Here is a 21,946-nt window from a genome sequence, read left to right as displayed (position 1 = left end):
TGTTGGACATGACTCCATTTTCACACCAGGTCTTGAAAGTCCTGGAAAGGACTTCTGCCTCTGAAGTGAAATAGGACCCCATTCTGTGAAAGGGCAACTATGATGCCACAGATAAAGTACAGCCTCACATGGTGGGGAAAGGGGAGGCAAGAAAGGGATCACTTGTCATTTTTAAATTAGTAAACAGATATATTTTAGAGTAGAAATCAAAGTTTGTATAAATTTAGTAAGATAAAACCCAACACCTCAGAGGAATTCTAGCTTGTGGTCACACAAGCAGCGGCCATCCTCAGACTCCCAGAGCTAGCTTTGCACTCTCCTCTGCCACTAGAGCCCTGAGCAGCCTAGAGTCCAGGCACCTGATGGAACAGGACACTGCTGCCTGAAAGAAGGGGTGCCTTGACGCAAGGGGTGCCTCCACGTTCTAGAATACTGCTCGGCCATCATTACACGGGGGTTGGAAGTTGGGGGAAGGGGTTGACTGCAAGGGAGCATTTGGGCTGTGTGTTCTGTATTTTGTGTAATCAGGGGTACCGCATATTGAAACCACAATGAGATACCATTTTATATCTACCAGATATACAAAACTTCAGGTATGCTAATCACAAGTGTTGCAAAGGATGAGGAACAACCAGGACTCATACCAGTAGAAGCTTCAATTCCCATGGCCATGTTAGAAAGCGACCAGTTACGGTCTAGTGAAGTTGAAGCTGCCCACAGCCTAAGACCCAACGGTGTCAGACAAGAAACTCTCGAGGACATGTGTTCTCCTGGAGCCAAGTACAAGGATGTTCAGTGCAAAAAATGGAAAACAACCCTCACTTTCAGGAGAATGGAATGCCCCGGAATTCTCAGAACAGTAATAATGGATGAATCATGGCTCCAGGAGTCAAACTGGATAAATCTCATTAACATAACATTGAGCGAATAAAAGTACATCACAGCAGTGGGATTCCATTTATATAAAAGTAAAAAATTATGAGAAACTAAAACTATCTTTTATGTAGAAATATATATACACATTTGGGAAAACTATAAAGGAAAGCAAGGAAATAATAAACACCAAATCCAAGGTAATGGTTACCTCTGGGAGAGGGGCACACAAAGAGCTTGTAAAGATAAGGATGCTGTTCTATTTCTTATGCTGGATGGCGGGGTTGGGGAGGGGGGCACACGGGTGTTAGTTTCACTGCTCTTGAAGAAAAACTGTTTTTCTTTATCCAATTCAATTCAACAAATGTTTCCTGGGCACTGGATATCACAAAAGCTAGAGACATCACCCCTCATATTATTCTTTTGATAAAACAAAAAGAGATGTGAAAGAAAAAAGAATGGGCCTAAGGAAGGGTACTGTACCTTGATTTTGGCACCCAGCATCTCGGCAGCATCCTTCTCCCGCCGCAGATCCTCCATCTTTTTCTCCTTCTCCTTCAGCAGCCTCATCTTTTCCTCTGCAACCAAGCTGTGGTCCTCTACAATGGCCCGCTTCTCAATCTCCAGTTTTTCTTGCTGTTCCCGCCAGTAATCATCTTTATCATCCCCTTCCTCCTCACCCTCTTCTCCCTCCTCCTCCTCCTCTTCCCCACCTCCACCACTGCCACCACCTTCCCTCCGCTTCTCTCGCCTCTTCCTCCTGCCAATGGATCGTTTTTCTAGCTGGGCCTTAAGCCGAGCAATCTCTTCCTGGAATTCGCGAAGGAGGGCATCCTTAGGGTCCTCGTTGACCCTTGGCTTGTTCTTAATGTTTTTGGCACGGTTGGCATACCTCAGCGTGGTCAGGGTCTCCTCTACGTTGTAAGAGGCAGGCCCCACATTGGCCACCATCACAGTTTTAGCATTGCCACCAAGAGAATCTTGGAGGAGTCTGGTAAGCTTTGAGTCCCGGTATGGAATGTGAGTGCTTTTTCCGTCCACCAGGGCAGAGATGACATTACCCAAGGCTGAAAGGGACAGGTTGATCTTGGTTGCTTCCTTCAATCTTTCCCCTTGTGCACCAGTCTTGGCTTGCCGTTCGCTGCCAGCAAGATCTACAAGGTTCAATTTCCCTACCCTGATGTGGTTTTCTCCATCGAGGCCCACCTCACTGCACTCGATGGTGATGACAAAAATTGCATGAGAACGTGAACTGTGCTCATTCATGTTGGTAGCACCGACAGAGCGGTTCTGGTTGCCCACATTCATCACGTGCTCTATTTCCTTCACACTCTTGGTGACAAAGGAAGACAGATCTTTCACATACACACCAGTGTCAGGCCTCTCTTTGAGCTCAAGCCTTTTGGTCTGATCCTTTGAGAGCAAGTCTCGGATCTCCTCCTGGTAGATCTCTAAGTAAGAAGCCCTGACCAGGTACTGTTGATTCTGGGATCGAGAGATATGGGTGAAGATGTGATCAAACGAGTTAGGAATGACTCCTCTTTTTTCAGGGTCACCACGGACTCCCTCCATTGTGTAGGTTTTCCCAGTCCCGGTCTGTCCATAGGCAAAAATTGTCCCATTGAAACCTTGCAGCACAGAGTCCACCAGTGGTCGGAACGTCTCATCATAGAGTTCAAACTGCTTGGCATTCCAGTCGTAGACTGCATCGAAGGTGAAGGTCTTGGGCATTTCATGGGCCACTCCCTTGGGGTTCTTCACAGACACCTGCCCCAGCTTCACGTCCACATCTACCACCTTGTCATACAAAGCAGCCTTTTCCTTGCCATTCATGGGCCGACAGCGAACCACCACCCTGACTGACTCTGAGCTTTTCAACTTTGACATGATGAGCTCTGACTGGGTCGATCCAATCCTAAGGGCTATGAATCCAAAAATGACTCAGGATGCTAGGGTCCTGGGGGAAAAAAAAATAAGCAAGGACAGTACAGTTGTCACTGGGGCTGCTGAACAGCAGCTGACACACCCAAGTCACCTCCATGTTGCTAACCTTCTGATGGCTGCACTTAATAACTCTACTGCATTGTATATTTCCCCACAGGATCTTAACCAGCTTCTGCGGGAAAAATAGAAACTCTAGTCCACCAGCACTGTTTACTAGCTTGTCTTCCCTTTAACCGGTATTTTGTCTCATACTATGGGTTGAGACAGCTGGAAAATCTATAAAAGCCTGGGCAATCTTCTGTGCCGCTGAACTACTACAACTCCTGCACAGAACAACTTGGAACTCTGCAGCTAAAGTTAAAATGCACATCCCTTTTGATCTAGCAGTCATATTTCTAGGAATTTGTCCTACAGACATAAGGATATTTGTGTTGTGGCATCATTTCTGGTAGCAATAGGTTGTGGACAACCCCAACTCCCATCAAGAGGGAGCTGACTAAATAAATTTAATATATTTTATACAGTGGAATCCTATGCAGTTCCTAAAAAGAATGTGTTAACCTAAATGTAATCCTATATCAAAATATGTTCTTAAGTGAAAAATGTAGATGAGGAACAGTGTGTGTGTGTAGTATAGTCACATAGTCTGTAAGAAGGGGGAGATATGTTTGTATTTGATCTGCGTGCAATATTACTAGAAGTATGCACGTAAAAGTGGTAACAGTGACAGCCTCAGCAGGGGAACTAAAGGCCCCGGGGACACTTAGAGGTCTAGAGAGAGAAAAAACACTTCTCACTGTACACTTGTTTGTACTCTTTGAATTTCCTATCTTGTACTGATAATACTTTCCCATTCTAAAATCACCAACTATGGCTTGTGCAAGATGCACTCAGATAAAAGAGGATGTGGGACAATACATTACATAGAAAGCACTCATCCAATCAATAAATTTAATACAATTTGAATGCAAATAAGAAAATAGTTTTAAATCAAAGCTACTCAGCTTTGTCCTTTTTTTTTTTTTTTTGGAGGCGGAGGTAATTAGGTTTATTTTTTTAATGGAGGTAGTGGGGATTGAACCCAGTACCTCGTGCACGTTAAGCATGCACTCTACCACTGAGCTATACCCTACCCACCCTAGATGTTAAGAAATTTTTAAGTAAAAACAAAAAAGAAAGCTTCATTTGGTGCAGGGAAAATCAGGGAGCAGAAAAAAGGATGATTAAATGCGTCCTTTGGGAAGGGATAGGGAGCAAGCAGATCAGAGTAAAGAGGGACATATGAGGACCCTAAACTCCCGAAAACATTAATGCAAGGCTTTTTTAAAAAATAGGTAATTCACACGGTTCTTGACTCAGAAGGCTCTTTGGTGACAGGTCCTTCTCCTTTACCTGTTCTCCGGTCAGCCAGTTCCCTGCTTACAAGGCCAGTGTTATTAGATTTTTAATCTTCCTGAGCTAGTTTATACAGAACAAGCAAATACGCATTAATACATATTTACCCTCTCCCATTTTACACAAGCATAGTATGTTAGACACAATAATACGCAGGGTCTTGCATCTTGCTTTTTCTCACTAAACAATCTATCTTATAGTTAGGTTTCCTCAGTAAATGCAGAGCTGTCTTATTCTTTATACAGCAGCAAAATATCCCCCTATGGAAGCATAATTTATTTAACCACTATCCTAGCACTTAAGCTGTTTCTGACATTTTACTGTGAAAAACCTAGGACCACATCCTTTCATGTGTGGGAAACTCTATCTGCAAGGCTAAATTTCTAGAAGTGTAATTGCTGAATCACAGGATATATGCATTTGTAATTTTAATAGATACTTACAACAATGATAACAGTATTCTTTTTGGTTCTGAGAATGACCCTGCCAACAAAAGGTGGGAAAATGTGATACAGTAATGGGTCACTCTAGGCATATATGCTCCAGGTTAATAAATGCAGAGTCAATAAATACAGAGCCCCCACTGATCTTTCATTAAAAATTGTTCTGCTGCTAAGCACATGGAAACATGAAAAGCTACTTTTCATATTTCTTCTAGTTGTTACATGTAATAAAATAATGTCTAAGATGAAAAACCAGAAGACCTCTGACCCTCTCTGAATCCACTTTCTGTAAAATCTGTAAAATAGGGATCATTCTTCATTTTGGATGATTGTGAGACTAAGAGGCACTTGAAAAGGTGGAAGTACTTTGTAAACCGAATATATAATACAATATTAATATAAAGCCGGATTCAAATTAATCAATACAGTTTCATCCAAAACCTTTGTCAAAGGGTCATTCCAGAGTGTACTGCTGAGCCCTAGTTTTATGCATTAAACATCACTAGACTAACATTTTATCTTGTTCAATTTGTAGTCGCAATCTTAAAAAAAACCAAATCAGATCAAACTGAGATCCAAATACCTAATCAATGTTCAATTAGCAGTAAATCTCAAGCTGTTTTAAAAAAAAGTATGTAAAAGGTAGACTTTCATTCATCACCTTCTAGGTGCTATTAGAACTTTGCCAAATGAGAAGAAAGACCCAGATGCCAGAATACCCAGTCTGTTTACTGCGTCTCTCTTTCTTTTCCAGGGAAGGGCCCCCAAGCTACAGCTGCGGCCAGTTCCCTGCCTGTCTCTCCCTCCATTTCAATAGAGGCCTGCAAAAGCCATCTAGGTGCCAAGCCCAAACCCCAGCCCCCTGAGTCTCCTTTGGGAGGCCTCTGCTGCAGGGCATGGACAAGATCCTGGACCTGAAGGAGTAAGAAACGTAAGAGAGTGGGTGGGGAATGGGTTGGTGGAGAGGACCGATTCTTCTGCATTACATACCCGGGAAGAGGCAGGACTGTCCAGCTTTTACCTATCAGAACAATGTGGCCTCAAGCCTGTTTAAAAAAATACATAAATAAATAAATAAATAAACAGCCTGCAGTAGGCTTTCTTGCAGATCTTGGTGTTCAGCTGCTTCTGTTATAGCCCCGTATATTTTTGAGTTCCCCAAAATAACAAAAAGGAACGATAATGACCTACAATTATCTTAAAAATCTTTTTAAAAGAAGGAATTCCTGGAGGGTGGGGGTATAACTCAGTGGTAGAGTGTGTGTTTAGCATGCACAAGGTCCTGGGTTCAATCCCCAGAACCTCTATAAAAATAAAATAATCCAAAAAAAAAAGAAATATATATATGTACACAAAAAGAAGTAATTTCCAAAGCCTGTGTCCCCTTAATTAAATCTCCTTGACTCGGAACACAGAATACCATCTCTTTTCTGAACCTACCAAGCTCGACTGAACTAGTCATGTATTATTGACATATTATTTCAGAAGATGAACTAATTTAATTTCCTGCCACCAGGGCTTAAAATCTTGCTGTGGGTCCTCCTCAAAGGAGTGGGTTTTCTTGGAAGGATGCCCTGATACTCTTTCTTTACTTTATTACCTTCCTCCTCCTTCTTCTGGTCGGTCTAATTACAGTGATAAATCTTTAAAGGAACTCACGGCATTGCCAGGAAAGAAGGAACCACAGGGCAGCAGCTCATCACCTTCATCCTGAATACCTTTTCTGCCGGAACCTGTCTTTCCGATGTTAACAACCACTGCTGGAAAGGCTACTACCTGTGATAAACTGAGTTTTTCCCCAACTTCATCTCTCCTGTCCACTGAGGAAATCAGCAGCATGTTTCTCATGGCAGCCACACTCTTCTAGAATCTTTCATGCTTGGATTCACTCCTCTCTCACCTTTGCTAGCTAACATGGAGTCCACCTCAAATTCTACAACTAGGTATGGATTGGATTCTTAGTAAGTATTGCTTTGTATAGAGATTCTAGGGCAGAGGTCACAAACGGGTCATATTCCACCTGAAGCATTTTATTTGGCCCAACTATTGTTTAAAAAAAAGAAAACAAAAAACCAAAACAAAACCCTCAGCAATTCCACCTCTGTATATGCACACAAGGAAACACGGGCAAGGACGCCGCCTGCAGAATGGTTAAAAAGGTAGAAAACTGGAAACAGCCTGCCATTCATTTATAGATGAACTGAAAAATAAAATATGGTATGTTCATATTATAGACAATATACTATTCAGTAGTTGAAAAGAATGAATTAGAGCAGGGGTCAGCAAATGACAGCTCACAGGCCAAATCCGGCCCACAGCCTGGTTTTGTAAATAAAGTTTTATTGGAACACAGCCATACCTCTTTGTTTACACATTATCCACGGCTGCATTAGCTATAAAATAGCAGAGCTGAGTAGCTGCAGCAGAGACAGTAAGGCCCAAAAAACCTAAAATATTTACTACCTGATCTTTCACAGAAGAAGTGTGCAAACCCTCAATTAGAGTCATATATATTTACATGGATAAATAAGCAGGTTGAATGAAAAAGCAACCTGCAGAGTGATCATTATGATTAAAAACTTAGAAAACAATATGGTGCTTGTGGATTTGCATTTATGTATACATAAGAATATAAAAATGGGATGGAAGGATATACAGCAATTTATGAAAGTGGCTGCCCAAATTGGGAAGGGTGAAACGTAGAAAATGGGACTAGAAATAGGGAGAATTTTTCAATTTTATCTATAATATTGTATCATTTCTCTTAAGAAACAAAAACGATGAATGAAGTTTGAAGCAAGTAAGAGAACTGTTAACGACCACCAATTCTGGCTATTTCCTACATTATTCTCTGAACATTTAAAATTTCTCGAAAAGAAAAGAAAAAAGAAAAGAAAACCCCAAGCAAGTTCACATTAAAAACAACAACAACAAAACAGATTTTCTGCTTCTCTGGTAGAATGGGACTATCTGACAACCCCTGGCCCAGGCCCCAGGTGGCAGCAATGGAAACTGAGTTAACAGCTGCCTCTCTGATGGGCCTGCCGCCCCAGTCCTCCTCCGAGCCCCACTCCCTACTGCTCACTCCCAGCATTCTTTGCTCGTTTATACTTTCTGCCTGGCTCCTGTAAGCATCTCTGTCTATGACCAAATTCATGTATACATGATCTGATTAAGAAAGGCCTGCCATGCTAGTCCACCTCTTTAAATGACACAGAAAATGCTTACCATAAATGAAAAAGCAGTTTACAAAACTGAATGCATGCAATCACAACTCTATAAAAGCAAGACACACATCAACATGTCAGTAGTGGTCTACTTTGGGTGATGGGGCTACATACAGGTAATTTTTCCAGCTCCTTCAACATTTCTGTATTTTCCAAATTTTCTTTAATAAGCATCTGGTATCTTCAAATGGGAAAAAAATAAAGGTCTGGCAATTCACAAGAAACAGTCCTGCAAGGTGGAGCAGTCTGTGGGCACACAGAGTGCATACTGATGTATCTTTAATCAATGCAATGTTCTCTAAGATCAGACCAAGCAACCACCTGCCAACTGCCTGGCCTGGAGTTCAAGGAATCTGAGTGTCTGAAAGGCACCCCAAGCCATCGATCACTTGGGCCATCAGAAGAGCACTACAACACTTAGGCCAGAAGATAAAAGCAACTCCCTATTAACCGGCCCAAACCAACTCCCTGTGCAGGTTTCTCTCAGGGGAAGCGGCTGTTTCTACTCTGTATCCACCTCATCACCATCAACACTGCTCTCTTTCACAACTGTTGCTACTTGTTTTTCAAAACTTCAGTATCAGGACTGCTTGTTCGCAATCTCTGAACCATACTCAAAGAGCAAGTCCAACAATTTTGGGTCTCTGGTTCCCATGACGGCCAGTTATCAAAATGGGAATTGCAAAATTTTCATAACAAGATTATACATCTCCACTTGAAAAACATCAGTGTCTGCAGAACTTTGAAAAGGACATGGAATTTGTGTTGACAAGGGAATAGTTCTACATTTGCTCATACATATATAAAATACATCTGGAGGGAGACACAAGAGCCAGATAAGCACACTGGATGCCTGTAGGGAAAAGAGCTGGGTGGCTAAGGGCCAAGAGTATAAGGGAGGCTTTTCATTGTACATCCTTTTATACCTCTTGAGTTTTGAATCATGTAAATATATTACCTAGTCAGAAAAATAAAACAAGGGGAGGAAAGAGATGGAAAAATACTGTGAAATTAACTAAACAATATCCAGACATTAAAATTCATTTTCCTCTTTTCATCTATGCATCTTTACTGACCATCAAGAGTATAATGTAATAAAGTGTTTCAACTGATGAACAAAGGGCCCTGAGAGTAAAACTGCTTTCTCAACTTCATGGTGAAGCTTCATGAAAGGGTTTCGATGACGTCTTTAGCAATAGAATCTTTACCTTTCTCATGTAAGTACAGCATGTCACGTAGCCTCAGCCATAAAAGGCATTTAGAGCAAAAATGGCAAAAAAAAACAGGCTCATAAAATACATTGTTATTACAGGCACTGTTGATAAACATAAGATCATCCTTTTTTTTTGTAAGCCAAACAGTTGTGTGAGCTGTCTATAAACACTTTCAAACTGTCCCCTGCAGTACATATAAGAGCCAAACCATCTCAAACTAGCACAAATTATTTGAGGACAGTGGAGCAATCAGTATCAAAACACTGGAGTGCAACACTCCAAATGTAATATTCCCTTGAAACAGCAACTTCATTTGTTGGAGTTATTTTAAGGTCATTCTTCACTGAATAACTGAATACACGTGCAAGATGTGTGTGTATGTTTATGTTTATCTCGCACCATCTCTAACCACTTAAATACTCACCGATAAGGGATTGGTTAGATCATGACACATCTCTACAGTGGGAAATTATGCAGTCATTAAGAGTGACAATAAACCTCTAGGTATTTACTTACGGGAAGATGTTCATGACATTTTATAGTTTAAAAAAAGCAGGCTATCAAACAGAAGAGTTACTATGATGCAATTTATGTATATAAGTGTACATGCAAATATGCAGAGAAAGATGTGAGGGAGACACTGTAAAGTCATGGTTAAAAGCAGACATTTTAGTATTCAGGGTCAGGATTTGAATTTCTGCTCTGCCACTAAGCTACAAAATCTTGAGAAGGTTACATTAAGTCACAGTTTCTTCTATAAAATGGGATTAATAACAACACTTACCATAAAGAACTGTTCTAAGGATTAAGTAAGCTAATAAATGTTAAATGCTTAGCCTGGTGCAAGATGTGTAATAAACACTCAAGAAAGGCAAGCAATATTGATCTCTAGGGGTGAGCTTGCAGGTGATTGTTTCTGCCTTCTTTGGCCTTCTTGATAGGTGCATGTATTTTGTTTCTTATAATCAAGCCGGAGAATGGCAATAAAGCTATTCTTTCTTTGGGAAAAAAGGTCTAGCACCTTGGTTTCAGCTTAGGTGTCTTAGGAAGACAGGCTACTTATCTGGAAAGAAACCCAGAAAGGTCACAGACAAGAAACATGAACAATAAAAAAGCCTGCCCTGAATTGAAATTGGCGCCATGCACTCCTTGTCATTTGATGACCCCAACAGGCAAACAAAGAAAGCATTTATCTAGCAGGAAAAAGAGGCAAAGAAATTCTATTTTGTAAAACATTCATGAAATACACTCATAAAAAAATATATTCAAGTCTAGGGGACAATAATTCAGAATCAATGTGGATCTGGGGTTCTGTTGTATTCAATAGTCACAACTCACAATATATTAAGAGCTTAATGTGTATTCCCCTTCTAATCCTCAAAACCACCTTACGGGGAATAGGTATTATCCCTATTTTAAAAATAAGGATGGGAGGTTCAGAGACACTAATTGGCTCAAGGTCACATAGCAATTAAATGGAACAGTCAGGATTCAAAACCAGGCTTGTTTTATTTAAAAATCCTAATTTAAACTTATTTAAAAACACACACACATGCATACATACATATGTGTATCAATATAGGCATAGATTACAACAATTCAATTTGCGCACGTGAGTGTACAGTGCACAAGTAAATCTCCCCCTTACCCCTGGGGAGATAGTCAAAGCATATGCAAGCATTAATGTATCTATATTGCTTCCCCACTTTTTTTTTTTTAACTCAAATGTAAGTATAGTACCACCATTCTCCATCTTACTTTATAGATCTTGGAGACAACCTGCCTCCCGCCCCGACCCTGTCCCCACCTTTTAAGTAGCTGCCTAGGTGCCATGGTAGAGTTGTCTTACAGTGTATTTGATTAGTCCCCTGCTGAGGGATTCTCTGATAGCAAACGATGCTGCAGTGAACATCCTGAACATACATGTTTAGCTACACATGGGGGTTATAAGTAGGAGTTACTCCTAGAGGTGCAAACACTACGTGTGTTCCTTTTTGACAGAGGGCACCATTGTACCCACTCCCCAGGCGCTACCATTTATCCTCCCACCAACACTGTACCCACTGCCCACACAACTCCGGCACGCAGGGCTTGTGCTCAGAATCACCACTAAGCTATGAAGCTGGGAGAGCCCTCCTGCCAGGAACTTCTCGTTCCATGTACTGATCTAGGAAAGAAATGAAACTGCTCCTCTGCTAAAAATGTACACTCTGATGTAAGAGACTTAATCAACCAAGTCAACATTTGGCCCTTGATTGGGGCCCTTCTGTGGATCTTGATTCACATAAATCAACTGTTAAAAGTGTATGAGACAATCAAGGAAATTTGAACATTGGACATTGGATGATGTTAAAGAATTATTATTACTTTTTTAGTGTGAAAATGGTTATTTTTTTTAAGAAGGTTCTTACTCTTAGAGATACACACAAAAGTCTTTTCAGATAAAGTTATATGCTGTCTGGGACCAAAATAATCAGGGATGAGGTGGGGTGGGGTGTGGTGGATCAGAGGTTATAGGTGAAACAGACTGCCCTGTGCTGATAACTGCTGGAGCTGGGTAATGGGTTCACAGTTCAGGATATGATTCTTTTTCATGCATGCTTGAGAGTTTCCAAAATGGAAAAAAAATTTTTTTTGCTCTCTGACTAATGGCTTTTCTTATTTGTTTTTAACTTTTAAGAAAAATTTAATTGTGGTTAAAAAAATCCCCACATAATATAAAATGTACCCTCTAACCCATCTTTAAGTGCACAGCTCAGTAATGTTAATTACATTCACAATGTTGTGTAACAGACCTCTAGGACTTTTTCATCTTGCCAAACTGAAACTCAATCTATAAGACAGCAACTCCCCATTTCCGTGTCACCCTAGCCCCTGGAAACCACCATTCTACCTCAAGGTTCATCCATGTTGTAGCATGTGACCAGATCTCCTTCTTTTATAAGGTTAAACAACACCCCATGGTACGTACGTACCACATTTTCTTCATACACTGATCTGTCAATGGACCTCTGGCCTACTTCCACCTCTCGGCTATTGTGAATAATGCTATGGTGATCATGGGTGTGCTCAATGGCTTCTCTTTGTAATCAGGCTGCTATGCAGCTGGGTAGAGAGCCACAGCAAGTCTGTATTTAAAAGAGGGAGGTGGAAACGCAGTGCCACCATTCTCAGCTCTGGGACTCCATGCAAGCTCCTTCGCCCTGCTAAGCCTATATCCTCCTCTGACTTCCACAAATACCCAGCTACTTGGGGCTGTGGGGATTAGAGGAGGGCAGGTTACAGTGCCGGCCCCAGGAGCTGCTTCTGCCCTGACACAATTTACAGGAGAAAAAAACCTGAGACTTGGAGAGAGAAGCGACATGGCTCACTGAGTAAATCAGTGGCAAAGCAGAAACCAGGTCTACCTGGCTCCAAATTTCATGGTCTTTTTTCCCACACCAACAAATCTGAAATGTCAGTCATCTGATCGTCTCTTCACAGTTTTTGCCCTCTCTATACACCACCTGTACTGTTACTTAGTTAAGAGTTTGCTTTAAATCTACTTTAACACAAAGTTATTTTTAAAAGAAACTTTTATATCACTATGAATGGAAAACCAGTATCACTTGTTGTAAACAGCAAGTAATTGTGAAAATAAATAAAAGGATACATAACAATATTACTAAATTGGAACTAGATACTGTAGCTTACCTAAGGCCTGAGGCCCCATCTCTCTTGGTTAGAGAGCAAGCTTAGCAAATGTTAGGAAAGACTAGAACCACTCTCCTTGACATGGAAGAACCAAAAAGGTTTCAAAGGGAGTAACTCTCACCATGTTATTCAACATATCTTAGAATCTGTGTTTGAGTGTCCCCTACAATCTTCTCCGGTTCCACCTGGTTTAGCCCGAGAATCTAACCCCATCTAGATCCCCCAAATCAGAGTCCCATTTTATGAAGATCCCTGGTGATGCGGGTGTACATTAATGTTGAAGAAGCTACCTACATATGCTACCTTTATGGTAAACAGTTCCCAAAGCTGATCAAGCAGAATTTCCTATAAACCACAGCATTTGTTGTAGTAATATGATGGGTTAAATACATTTTTAAAATCCTTCTCCAAAAGCCCACCAGAACTGTCATGGTCCAGTGTCCAATTCCAGAATGATATGCTCACTCCCACAGCTCATACAGCGCATGAAACTGGTAATGTACATACAGTACTTCTGGTTAATGTCACCAGCCAAGAGTCTGTTCAGAGAATGAAGGGTTTCAATGCTTAAGGCTCATGTTCTGGGTCCTACTCACAGGGAATTCTGTATCAAAAAGAAAAACAGATGAAGGAGAAGCAGAAAAGGAGGCTGACAAATACTATTAAAAGATACTTAATGGTTTGCGAATTATATCTCAATAAAGCTTTTTTAAAGATACTTTTAGAAGATCCTAATCAAATTTTAAGAAGGAAAACGTACACTTCTCCTTTAGAACTTTTTAAAGTCCTAACCTTCTCCAAACTATTGGTTTAGAATTGTTCTCTTACAAGGCTGAAAGGAAAGCAAAGATGTTCTCTTTTTATAGTCACTATATGTGACTATAAAAAGCCAGAAACAACTTCAGTGCCCAATGCTGGGGAAAGTTTACTAGTTCATAATTACTAGACCTGGAAACATGGAAAAATGACTATGAGATGTTAAGTGAATATTTCCAAATGCAAAATGGGAGATACATTTTTAGACAGATGCACTCAAAGTATATCTGCAAGTGGGCAAGAAAGCTGAAACTGACTTAGAATACCATTTTGACAGGTAATCCCTCCCCATCAAAGTGTAAGAATGTCTGCCTTTTAAGTCTATTTAGACAACACCTTGTTAAAAACAAGGAGGCTGCTTTTATCATTTAAAATTTTTAACAATGAAAAGATTTAGTTTAAAGAAATCATCAGAAATGTAGACAAAAGTTTACACAAAGATAATCTTCAAGACATTCTGGGTAGCACCATTTACAGCATTTAAATATTGAAGCCAGCCTAAACGACAGTGATTGGGAAGATGGGTAAGAAATGCACATCCATGAGATAAAATATATTTAGGAATATACCTTTGGACAGTAAGATGTTAACAGAGTTATTTCTGGGTAGCAAATCTTATTTAATCTTTTTTACGATTTTCCTCATTTTTCCTCAATGGAAAATTTATTATTTTTATAATCAGGAAAAAAATTCTATTAAAAAATGCTGGCAATTGAAGAAATAAGGAAGGAAAAGCACTATATATTTCTTAGGCTAGAATCTGACTTGCTATTGTAGATCTTGCAAAACCGGTAACTATTTCCACCAAGAACTATCTTCTGTGGTTATCTTAAGTAACTTCAGTTGACATTTATCTTACCTGGATGGAATCTTTTATGGTTTACTAGCTAGATTTTTTTTTTGCTTAGGTTATTGAAATGTGTTATGAAGTAATGATGACTGCACTCCATTAAGCTTCTGGAGGTGGTGCTGTGAGACTTAGTTTCTGTTTATGTCACACACAAAAGCTCCAAAGCAAGCTTTCCTAAAACCACTGCTGAAAGCGATGTTACAGACCCCACAATGGGTAACATAAGTCAAGTTTCCACTCCCAGGAATCTATTACAATCTCTGTTTCACTTGGACCCACTTCCATTTACACACTATGTTCAAATATGACAAAATGCAAGTGCTGCAAATATCTTGCCAAAAACTGTAAAAATAAAACCACACCCACCACAATTATCACTGGTGCTCTCTAATGCAAACTATGATTCAAATAAGTCAGCATACTAAAGATAGACCTGCCTGTGTGTGAGGAGCTCGGCGTCTGAGATCAGTGTGACAAAGTGAGGAGGCATGTTGTGTCACCAGGATCAACTAAGCCTTAAACAAGAACATCCCAAGCTGCAGTGCAGATGTGTGATGCTGATAAAATGAGCTGATTGTAATGATCTCCGACTGCCAAGAAATATGCTCTAACAGCCCCACCCCAAAAGGTCTGGGAGAAAGCCCAGTATGAAGTCACCAAGGCAGAGGAAAATGTACCCAACTCAAAGCTCAGTCTTTCAGGCAGGGCTGGAAGAGCCCTGGAAGACTATCCCATGTCCTTATTTTGCCTATATAGACACTGAGGGCCAGAGAGGCCGAGTTACTTGCGGCAGGTCACACAGGAAGTGGCAGAATTGTTCTTAGAACTCATGCCTCCGCCCAGATCCCACTGCCTTTTCACATCAGAATTTCCTGGGACAGCATAGGCCTTGACCGAGGAATCTTTCTCAGACTCTTTGGAGATAAGGAGATACTGTAAGGAAAATAATGAGCCCACCTGGCAGGCAGGGGAGACTGAGGCACTACAAAACTGAAACTTTTGCAATGAGTCAGCAGGTGGCATAGGGCTTTAGCCACCCTCTCCTCAGCAGAGGAGACACTATCACCAGCATGAAGAAACAGCTCAGGGCTGAATGACTCAGAATACAAGCTTGGAGCTCCTACCTGCTTCAGATGTGTTAGCCCTGACTTACAGCAAAGAAGGGTGAGAGGCAGCCTATCTCACAAACTTGGTATCTGTGCGCTGCCTCTCAGCCAAGTAACTGACACCCGGAGTTATGATGAAATACCTCAAGGGTTTTCCCCTGCCTCCTTCAAACATTCCATGAAGTCACTTTTTTCATCAGCATTTAAAGTTAGTTACCCAGGTACAGAAGAGAAGGAAAGGCCTTTGTCAAGACATCAGGGATGTACTGCCCGCCTGAAAAACACGTGACCAAGCGAGTGGTAGGAAGAGCAATGGACTTGGAGTCCGCAGACCTGGGGAAGTTATTTGACTTGTCTGTGCCTCAACTTTGCTCTTCGAGGAAGGAGGATTCATAACAGTACTCATGTGACAGGGAAGGGTGCTGTGAGGATTAAATAAGACAACATCTGTAAAGCACTGAGAACAGTGTTTGGTTCAATAAATGTTAGCAGGTCCCATTACAGACAGACTTTGGAGACACTGCAGGTTTAGTTCAAGACCACCACAATAAAGCACAACCTGCAATAAAGCAAGTCACATGAATTTTTTGGATTCCCAGGGCATATAAAGTAATGTTTCCACTTTACTGTATTCTATTAAGTGTGCAAGATTATGCTGTCTAAAGAAACAACATCCATACCTTAATTAAAAAATACTTCATTGCTAAAAAAAGTTAACCATCATCTAACAACACAGGGTTGTCACAAACCTTCAAATTGTCAAAAATGCAGTATCTGTGAAGCGCGATAAAACGAGATAAGCCTGTACTTTAATTATCATTATCTTTGACAAGTCCTGGTTTTGCTGCTTGTTACCAAATGAGTACATCTCAAGCTTTAATGTAGACAGGAAACACCCAGGGGTCTTGGTAAAATGCAAACTGGTTTATTACATCTAGATTTAGATTCTGCATTTCTAACAAGCTCACAGGGCGCATGGGTGCCTCTGTCATGCAAAACACACTTTGAGCAACAAGGATCTACCTAGCCCAACACTTACCAGGTGCTTAATACTATTCACAAAAATGAATGGCCTCTCTGTAGCTCAATGCTTCACCTGTAAACCAGGGGTAACACATACTCCGCATGATCTTACCTGACTGAACAGCAATCAGTGAGGATGCACAGGAAAGAACATTCTCAACTGCAAACAAAGCTAGGAAAGTGTAAGTGGTAGGATTATTAGCCTTACTATTCACAATGTTGAATTTTCAGCATTGCGAAGTCTAAATTTACAGGTGCAATTATTAGCATATATGAGATGAAGGCTTGACTTCCCTCACTCTGAAGAGATCCTCCATTCAAGGATTCTCTAGGAATTTGAGCAGAACACAACAGCATCTCAAGGGATTCCCAAATCAACAGCTCCGAAACTTTAGAAATGTCATTTGATGGCCAAGTAAGAAACACTTTGGCAGGGACAAGGTGGCCATCTGAGGCACTAAGCTTCACAAGTGACTCCATTCTCTCTCCCAGAGCTGGCCAGCCTCCTTCCAGCCTTCAGCAGCCAAGATCTCAAGTCAGGAGAACAACACCAACAGCATGAGGCAGATGGGCACTGCTCCGGCAAAGCCCACACCTGCCAGTCTGCAAGCTGGCAAAGAGCCAGACTTCAAGAAAAGCCAGGCTTATGGGTGTCCAAGGTGGAGGCTTCAAGGAGATGTACCTGGCTGACCTTTTGCAGCACAAGCTGGGATCTCCTCCCCAGGGACCATAAGGTATGATGTTTACACCTTACGCCTCTCCTCAAAGGGTTCAGAGGGAACAGCAGCTAGTTCTTCCTCACAGGGCACCTTACCAAACGTTCTCTCATCATTTTAGAGGCAGATGGCACCACCACCATCGACCTAATTGCTGAGGCCAAAAACCCAGGAGTCGTCTCTGATTCTGGCTCTTCCTCTCAACCCTGATCCTGCCGGCTCCACCTCCACCATAACCCCTAATCCATCCTCTTGTGCTGCCTCCACTGTCACCAGCCTGGAGAGCCACCCTCACCCGTCACCTAGCCTCCTAACTCCTCTCCTGGCTGCCATTCTCACACGCCTCAAAATGTACTGGCCACATAAGGGCCAAAGTGATTTTTAAAAAAACAAAAAATAGACCATGTCACCCCCACCCACCGTCTTAAAGCCTTCAATGCCTTCCCATTGCTTTTAGAATAAAATCCCAACTACTTATCCCAGGTCCTGTATGACCCAAGGCCTCCCCTGCAGCCCCCACTGGCCCACCTCCCCATTCTCCCCGCCCCAGCCCCAGCCCATCTGCCTCCCTGAGCCCTCTTCCAGTTCCCAGAACTGACCAAGCCCATTGTCGCCTCACAGTCGTTCCTCTTGCTGCTCCTTCTGCCACATTTTCAAGCGGTTGGCCCCTTGAAACCACTCCTGGCAGCAAACCTCAGCACAAATGTGACGGCCTCAGCGAGGCCTTCCCTGACCACACAAATAAAGTAGCAGCACCCCCAATGCCCTGGAGAAGTTCCTCTCCATGACATCCCCGTCTGATTGTTTTCACAGCACTTATTTCCTTCCAAATGACCTGTCCATGTGCTTGTTTATTTTGCTGTTGCTGCCACGAGAACATAAGCTGTGTGAGAGCAAGGCCCTTATGTACCCCTCCATCATCTCATCCCTGGGCCAGAACTGGGCGTGACACATACTAAATGGTCAGCAAACGCTGAATGAATGAAACTGAGGCAGTAGGGGCGAGAGCACTGAACTTGGAGTTGGAAGACATGGATGCCAACATGGGCCACTTACTAGCAGCATGGCACCTCTTACCTCGGGTCCCTGGCCTGTAAAATGGGACTCTCAATCTGCACCTTTCCTTCCTGGCAGGGTTACTGACAGACCAAATGAGTCAAGGCACATTTAAGCATTTTTGTAAACCATTAGGCACCATAAAGAGAGCACTGTATTATTAACCAGCACAAGAGAAGCTCTTTCTCAGGGACTCATAAATCAGGGGATGAAAGGGCTTAGAGAGGAAGCCCAGGCTTCTAGCCTAGGCACCCAATAGAAGCCTAGGGACACAAAAGAAGAGATGTGAATCCTGAGGCTTTACTCTGAGGAGGGGCAAGCACAAGCTATAAATTCCTTTAAAGAAGTCAAATTCACTTCAAATGCTAGTAATATGCAAATTAAGCTCTGAGCTCCTTGAAGAATATGGAGCTGGGGCTGATCTCCACATGCTCCACTGTGCTTGGCATAAAGGGGGTCAGTAAACATTTACTGAACTGTGAGTTGGGCGACCAACCCAGCATCCTACCACAAGCTTTCATCTTTCTTTGCAACTCACTCCCCTAAGACTGACATCTGCATAACACCATGACAGTTACTGTTTCATGCATGCAGTGACCCTGCGAGGTTGACAGACCTGGTATCACTAGCACATACTTTATTCATTCACCAACCATAAACAGAATGTAAGGTATAATACAGGTGCTATGTGAAACCCAAATAACACTAGCTCATGTTTACCAAACACGCCAGGCACTTTACATGTATTAGGCTCAAATGAATCCTTACAAAACAGCCACACATGGTGGATACTACTATTGTCCCCCTTTTACAGATGACAAAACTGTAGCACAAACAGGTAAAGTAAACTGCTCAGTGGCACACAGCTTGGAAGTGGCAGAGCCAAGATTTGACCCCGGCAGACTGACTTCATGCTTGAGACCACTAGCATGCAATCGGAATTGCACAATAGCACCGAAAGGGCCTACTAGCCTACTCTCCGCAGTTTAAAGAGGAGGGGGCTGGGAGACAGAGAAGCCCCTTTTGAACATTCCAGCTCTTTTTTGAGGTCCACACTTTGGACAGTATCTATTTAAAGGAAGCTTTATGTAAGATCTTGTTTCTTTGCCAGTGGAAGAAAAGCCTCCAGCCATAATGAGAAGTAACAAAAGAATACCCTGTGGCTTTGGAACAGTTACCACTGAGAAATCAGAGACATCAGGGGAGAAAATACAGGATTTACCTGGAATCATGTCCAGCTCCATCACTTAATAGGCATAAGATTCTTAGGCAAGTCATTCACTTTTCTTAGCCTCAGTTGCCTCATCTTCGAGATGGGGATGACATCACCACCTACCTGGCAAAGTCTATGTGAAGAATAAATGAGATAATATACCTGAAAAGTGCTTCTTAATCATACACAGTCGACCCTCGGTATTTGTGGGGGATTGGTTCCAGGAGCCCTATGGATACCAAAAACCATGGATTCTCAAGCCTCTTAGATATAAAGGTGAAGTACATCTCTTCATTGAAAAAAATCCGTGTATAAGTGGACCCAGGCAGTTCAAACCCGTGTTGTTCAAGGGCCAACCACACTTGTAAATAGCTGTTACTGTTTAAGCACTTCTCAGAAGACATAAAGATACTCTTTTTTTTCTGGAAAGGTCAAAAAGTAGAAAAGAAAACCATAACCTCAACCATCTACAAGGACTTGACCTCGGGGTTTCCCCTACTAGGGCCACTTGCAGAAGGCCACACCACCTCCCTCCCTTGCTCTGAGCAGAAGGGAGGTGCAAAACTGATGATGGGGAGATGACAACAGAAGGAGGAACACCCATATGAGCTGGTGCACTATACATCCAAAACCTACCTATCTCAAAGTCATCTCTTCCAGGAAGCCTTCCCCAAACCACCCCACATGCCTCATAATAGCTTGTTGAGAACTTACTATGTGCCAATCTACTTGACATATCCGACTTACTAGATTCCCACAATGATTTGTTAACCATTTTACAGATAAAGAAAAGAAGGCTCAGAGAGATTCACTTGCCCAAGGCCATACAGTTACTTAATGAAGATGCAGGGTCTCAAATCCAGACACTCAGACTTCAAGGTAGACTCTTGGCCCCCACGCCAGTGTGGAACTCTCCTCATTTAGGGCACTTTCAACACACACGTCTCATCATCTTAACCACTCTGAGCAGCTAATGTTAGGACCCCATTGAGCAAACAGGTCTACTGAGGCCAATAGGGGAAGGGACTTGCCCAAGGTCACACAGCGAGCAAGGGGCAGCGCCAAGGTTTGGACCCCAGGCTTTCGCTTCCCCGCCTACTTCCCGAGCTGGGTCCCTGACCCCGACCCTCACGGCTGGGTCTAGGGGTCGGGCCGCACCTTCGCCCGGGACAGGAGGTGAGAAGCCACCCGGACGGCCGGTAGATGCCCGGGAGGCAGGGCAAAGGATGCTACCGCTCCCAGAGCAGCAAAGCCAGTCGGCGGTGCCGCCGCGGGCCTTCGGGAAGATCCCAGGCGGCGGGAGGATTGACCCTGCCCGGCGGTCGCCCTAGCTCTTCCTTGACTCACCTGCACCCGGAGCAGAAAGCGGGCGGCGGCGGCAGCGGCGGCGGGGGCGGCGGCAAACCGTGGGCTCAGCCATTCCCCGCTGCCCCGGATGGGGAGAGACGGCGGCCGCTCACTTCCTTAGCAACCCGGCTCGGCGACCCACTTCCTTAGCAACCAGCGTCAATTTCAATAACTTTATTGGGACACGAGCGACGGACATGGAGAGCTTGGTGGGCGGGGCGGGGCCGGGCCCGGTTCTGGAGCTTAGTAGGAACCCAACACCCTTCGGTGCTTTCATCCATTTAAGGGGTGGGAGACGAGCGCGACATGGTCTGACGCCACCTGCTAGTATCTTGTGCCTCAGTTTACCCACCTCTAAAATGGAACGCACTGTCTTGGTCACAACATTTGATCTTTCTTACAGGCTTTTACATCCATTGTCTGACATGTCTCAAAATGCTACTGAGGTAGTTTCCATTTAGGGTCTACCTGGTCACTCAAGCCAAAAAGTTAGGAATCATTCTTGTCTCTTCTCTCCTTCACCACCCCCATCCAATCAGTCAACATGTCCCTTAGTGTACCTCTCAAATATTTCTCCTGTCTATCAGCCTTTCTCCATCTTCAGTGCCACCACACCAGACCAGGCGGAGTTCCCTTCATCTCTAGCCTGTCGGCCATATCTGGTCTCTGCTATTCTTTTGTCCAGCCCTGACCTGCCAATCTATTTTCCACAAGGTGGCCAAAGTGATCATTTTAAATCATAAAACAGTTCATGTCACATTCTGCTTAACACCATTTAATGGACTCCAGATGCTTTTAAAATCAAATCCAAAGCGCTTTCTACGTTCAGCAAAATCGATAAAGCTCTGTTCTAGCCACACTGACCTGGAAGGCCAGGTTTCATACCTCCTTCCCACCAGGAACTTATAGCTGCTGATAACTCACTATGCAGAAGCTCCTGAGCGCAGGCTCCCTTTATTCACTGTTATATCTGCCTAAAACCATGCTTGATCCATAGTAGGTACCTGGGATGCTCTTCCCCATCCCACAC

At 42.8% G+C, this 21,946-nt stretch overlaps 1 protein-coding gene across 3 annotated transcripts in view; it reads right to left on the bottom strand.

The window, feature by feature from the left end:
- Positions 1-21,046, bottom strand: part of KIF3B (kinesin family member 3B) — a 34,131-nt gene extending 13,085 nt beyond the window's left edge. Inside the window, exons 1-3 of one of the 3 annotated variants that reach the window (XM_031687930.2) lie at positions 20,917-21,019; positions 19,579-19,702; positions 1,357-2,830 (exon numbers count right to left, since the gene is read on the bottom strand). In XM_031687930.2, the coding sequence (XP_031543790.1) occupies positions 1,357-2,760 (1,404 nt within the window). In that variant the 5' untranslated portion in view covers positions 2,761-2,830; positions 19,579-19,702; positions 20,917-21,019. Of the gene's footprint in view, positions 1-1,356; positions 2,831-17,899; positions 18,035-19,578; positions 19,703-20,916 lie in introns of those variants that run through there. The other 2 variants (XM_006202661.4, XM_072944010.1) reach the window with 2 other exon arrangements.
- Between the last annotated feature and the right edge of the window lie 900 nt (positions 21,047-21,946).

Source organism: Vicugna pacos, chromosome 19 (genome assembly GCF_048564905.1).
Source record: "Vicugna pacos chromosome 19, VicPac4, whole genome shotgun sequence".
NCBI classification, from domain to species: Eukaryota; Metazoa; Chordata; class Mammalia; order Artiodactyla; family Camelidae; genus Vicugna; species Vicugna pacos.
The sequence above is the reverse complement of the archived record's forward strand: the minus strand, read 5'-3'. Positions and strand labels throughout refer to the sequence as shown.